The following is a 4,937-nucleotide window of genomic DNA, read 5'->3' as shown; positions in this document are numbered from 1 at the left end:
ATGACTCATTTACAAATTGAGCCAAAATCACACAAGCATTTTTCAAACGTTTAGATATTCGATGGTAAGGTGTTGTCCTTGTATGATAAAAGATGGACTACTAAAATGTTGAAAGTGTAGTTTATATGGGCATTGCCTGTATGAAACTCATAAATGACGGGGGTTGAGTGTAATTAAAGCAGAAAACCAAAAGAAAGAAAGGGGAAATTGGGTGGGTGTTTTATTAATAATAATAATAATCCCTTCTCTCGATCTCCAGATTCATTCATCTAACTCTCCTACACAATTGGTTCAACGAGATCATCGCCACCGTTCATCATCGTCCTCTAAGATCTCCGGTGAACATCATCCATCACTCCGATCTGTATCTCCAATAACTACTGACTGGTGTTGAGGGAGTTTATTATTATTATTATTATTATTCAATGGCGAGTAGAAATAGAACGACTCTCTATAGGAAGTATAGAGATGCATTGAAGAGCGTTAGGGCTTCTTCTTCTTCTTCTTCTAGCTCTGGCGGTGGTCCCGTCATCGAAATGGCCAACGCCGCTCTGTTTAAGCAGAATCAAAATAATAAGTATGCTCCGCTTAGTACCGAGGATCCCGGGACTTCATCGTATGTTCTCTTCACTTCATTTATTTAGATGCAATTCTTCTGTATTATTAGGGGCTTAGGGATCTAACAATTATGTCAAAAGATGCATGAAACTCGGAAGTTAAGCTTATTACTTTGTCATTTCGAGATCTAACACTTAACACATTTGATCCTGACCGGTGGTTAATTTCTGCCAGCCCATCCTGACTCGTGATATTCAGCTCATGTCAGCCGATTTATAAGTTATTTTGAACCCACAGTAATTCAACCTGCAATAAGAATTACCCTTAGTGACTTATAATTAAGCACTTCGGTTTGTTTTGCCAGGTATAAAATTTATGCGTTCATCTATGCAGTACTTATATATTAGCATAGTAATTTAGGAATCATATGTTGCCGTCCAAAGCTGAAATTAAAGTTATTTTCTCTTACAATATACTAGGTGAAAGAATCATACTTTTGTTAGTTATTTAATTCCTTGGGTTGTTACTAGTGTTGGAAATTAAGTGCCTCTAGTAAAATGTCTTTGCAAATTCAAAGTGTGGTCTTCTTGTTTGTTTATTTCTTAATCTTTATTATATTAATAATTTTCTTAGCTGCTCATATTATGATAATTAACTGGTATTCTTCTTTTGTTCTGATTTGCACTCAAAAATCTTCTAACAGAAACACAGGTGCATTAACAGTGGGCCTTCCTCCTGCATGGGTTGATGTATCTGATGAAATAACAGGTAACGTGCAACGCGCAAGGGCTAAAATGGCTGAGCTGGCAAAGGCTCATGCCAAGGCTTTGATGCCCTCTTTTGGTGATGGGAGAGAAGATCAACACAGGATTGAGGCTCTAACCCATGAGATAACTGATCTCCTTAAAAAGTCAGAAAGAAAATTAAAGAAGTTATCTGCTGGTGGTACTTCCGAGGATTCAAATATTCGGAAAAACGTTCAGGTATGGTTATAATAATAATGATAAGAAGATTAATAATAATCTCATTTTAATAAATAATAGAGTTAATTACATAATTTGTCTGGTCTGTTAAAAATAACAAGTTTGGTGATACAAAGAGTGTTAGACCCTAAATATGTAACAAAAGTAAAGCATAAGGACTATATGTCTGAAGGGAAAAATCATCATTTTGTCAAAGTTGCCAGAATTTATAACAGAAGTTAGTGTAATTGATAACCATAGATACCAAGCATGTTACTGTTCAAAGTTAGACCTTAAATATGTTACAAAAGTAACTATTTATGTAGTTAACTAAAGGGTAGAGTCGTCGTTTTGTAACAATGAACAGATTTCATAACAGAACTTAGTGTTAGAGACCCCAGCAATGTTACAAATTGAAAGCCATAGACACCAAGCATGTTACTTTCAAAGTTAGACCCCATTATGTAATTAACTCTAAATAATGATTGCTTAAGTTTTTTCTTTGATTTCCTGTGGCAGCGTTCTCTTGCAACTGATCTCCAGAGCCTTTCGGTGGAACTCAGGAAGAAGCAATCAACTTATTTGAAGCGCCTTCAGCAGCAGAAAGAGGTTTCTCTAGACTATTTTAACTAGGGGGCTGTTAATGAACCGAACGTCTAGTGAATTGTTTGGCAGAAAGCTCGTTTACCTTATTTTAGTTAATGAATTTTTTTTAATGAACAAACATGAGCAAATGAATCACGCTCAATTAATTAAACGAACGAACATGTACAGAGGCCGCGGTTGCGCACTTGTGCTCGTGAGCGTTCGGCAACGTGTTCGTTTATGTTCATTCATTCACGTCCCTTTGTTTGTTTATGTTCTGTTTCTTATAAATTTCACACATTTTAGTTTATTATCCTAAATTTTAACCTTTTTTTTTTTAATTTTTATTAGTGTATCAGCCTAAATTTATGTTTATGATTATTATGTCTAAGTGTTTTTAGATAATTAAGTCAAGTACTTAAACTTATAATTATGTTTAATAATTGAGCTTAAGAATGCTAATTTATTTTTCAAATTGTATGTTCATATGTGTTTATATATATTCGCCTGTGTTCGTTTTGGAAGGTAACGAACACGAACAGAATAATTTCTTGATGAACGAACATGAACAAAAGGTTCCGTTTTGGTTATGTGTTCGTGAACATCTTTTTGTCAAATAATGATTAATGAACAAATATGAACAAGACCTCCTTTGGTTCGATTCATCTATAGCCCTAATTTTAATTTTAACTATATTTTCAATTTTAGTTAAAATATTCACTCATATGTGTTATTTTTCCTTTCTTCTAGGGTCCAGATGGAGTTGATCTAGAAATGAATCTAAATGGAAAGCAATCTACAAGGCATGATGATAATGAATTTGATGACTTGGTATGGAATATGTTTAATTCTTTTGACCCTTCATCTATTTATATTATATTATTTTGTAAGCTTAAAAATAATAAAATTATGTATGTAGGGTTTTAATGAACATCAAATGGCAAAATTAAGGAAAAGTGAGGCCTTCACAGTGGAAAGGGAGAAAGAAATTCAGCAAGTTGTGGAATCGGTTAATGAGCTGGCACAAATCATGAAAGATCTTTCCGTCCTTGTCATTGACCAGGTCAGCAAACTTCAAACCCGTCCTTCGTGTTGTCTCTATGCTATACTCTAGAGTTGTTCACGAGCCGAGCCAAAGCAAGCTCGGGCTTGAGCTCGAACTTAAGCGAGCTGGCTCGGCTCGTTTATTTTAACAAGTCGGCTTATTATCTTTTTCTCTTTTTTTTTTAGATTTTTATTTTGATCTTTATAAATATTGATATATAAAAGACCCAAAAATAATTAACATATACAGAATACAAAATTTATAAACAATAAATGTTTATCTAAAGATCAAGAGGCATATTATATTATATATATTAGTTTTGTTTATATTTTTTACTTTTTTAAATATCGAGAGGCATATTATATGTATTATTTTTGTTTATTTATATTTTTGTTTTCATATTATGTTATTATTATATATTAAAATTTGGGGTTTAATTTAGATGAGCCAATCGAGCAAACTAACGAGCCAGTTATTGAAAAAGTCACATGCCGAGCCAAATACAAGCTTTTTTTTAACAAGCCATGAACTACGGCCTACGAGCTTTTTAAACAACCCTGCTATACTCCTGATATTTTCATTTAACTGGATTGGATTTAAATTGTGTTTGTGGAAAACCAGGGAACTATTGTTGATAGAATTGACCACAATATTCAGAATGTTGCAGCTTCGGTGGATGAAGGTCTTAAGCAGCTTCAAAAAGTTAGTTTTCAACTGCTTATTAAACGTGTAATATATGAATTGCTAATTATGTTTTAATGAAAAATAATGAAATGAAATTTGCAGGCGGAGCGAAGTCAAAAACGAGGGGGGATGGTAATGTGTGCTACAATACTTGTTATCATGTGCTTTGTAATGTTGGTTCTCTTAATTCTTAAGGAGATTCTCTTCTGATCTCATATGTGTAGTATTTGAGTTCAAATTACTGTTTTAACCCTCGCCCGGTATAATTCAAGATTTCAAGGTCGTGTATAGATGATTTTATGCTGTAGATCTCCGTGTTTTTGTATCGATTTATTCATCAAAAAGAGTATTATTTAACAAATAACAAATTTTGTGGTGTTTCATGTGTGGATGCAAATTTAAATGGATTCAGTTGTACATACATACCTTGGCTAGCTAAAACGTGTAGTAGGGTTCAACCTAAAATCAAATGTTGACATTTTATGCTGGTGTTGTGGTAGATATTTCCTCTACAATTGGCTATAAAACTTTATAAAGTTGAGATTCTTGTTAGTTTACTTGGTTTGTTTAGTTATTATAGCATTTGTGTTGATACTTGTTATTTTGGCTATCATGATAGGCAAAACTGGTTAAAATAATACTTATTTATAAGGGGTATTGATTTTTGGTACTTTCAAATTTCACTTATTGGTCAATAGCACTTTCAACTAACTACTTGTATCTCACCACTTCTAACTTTCACCTTATTTTCTTCAGGCACTCACGAACTAACGGGACATTAACTCTGTTAGTTCTTTTTGATGATGTGGCATTTTTTATATGACATGGTATTTATTAATGATTATATAATAATAAAAGCCGTAGGACTCATACCCACGTCTTACTTCCATTTAATACACTAACATAGTAAACCAGGGGCGGACATATTAAGAAGCCAAACCTTAATTTATTTTAGTGTTATATATGCTAAAATCTCGAGCGTTTCCACATAAAAATTTTCAATCGCCCCTCATAATTTGTTAGTTCATAAACAACTTAGCCCAAGAGTCAAAGCCATTAGCCTGTTACCTATGAGTCCATGTTTAAACAAGTCCAAATACCTA

General features: G+C 33.3%; 1 protein-coding gene across 1 annotated transcript; it reads left to right on the top strand.

The window, feature by feature from the left end:
- The first annotated feature begins 274 nt into the window (after positions 1–274).
- LOC143623064 (syntaxin-43-like) lies at positions 275–4,294 on the top strand. The gene is made up of 7 exons (XM_077094055.1): positions 275–616; positions 1,262–1,541; positions 2,040–2,129; positions 2,856–2,936; positions 3,025–3,168; positions 3,772–3,852; positions 3,937–4,294. Exons 1-7 carry the CDS (start codon positions 426–428, stop codon positions 4,042–4,044), a joined length of 975 nt encoding a protein of 324 aa, XP_076950170.1. The 5' UTR covers positions 275–425; the 3' UTR covers positions 4,045–4,294.
- Positions 4,295–4,937: the final 643 nt, after the last annotated feature.

This window comes from Bidens hawaiensis, unplaced genomic scaffold (genome assembly GCF_021521415.1).
Source record: "Bidens hawaiensis isolate Kalapana, Puna unplaced genomic scaffold, B.hawaiensis_p1.1 tig00003270_1, whole genome shotgun sequence".
Lineage (NCBI taxonomy): Eukaryota > Viridiplantae > Streptophyta > Magnoliopsida > Asterales > Asteraceae > Bidens > Bidens hawaiensis.
Note: the sequence above shows the minus strand (reverse complement) of the source record. Positions and strands in the feature narration are given on the sequence as shown.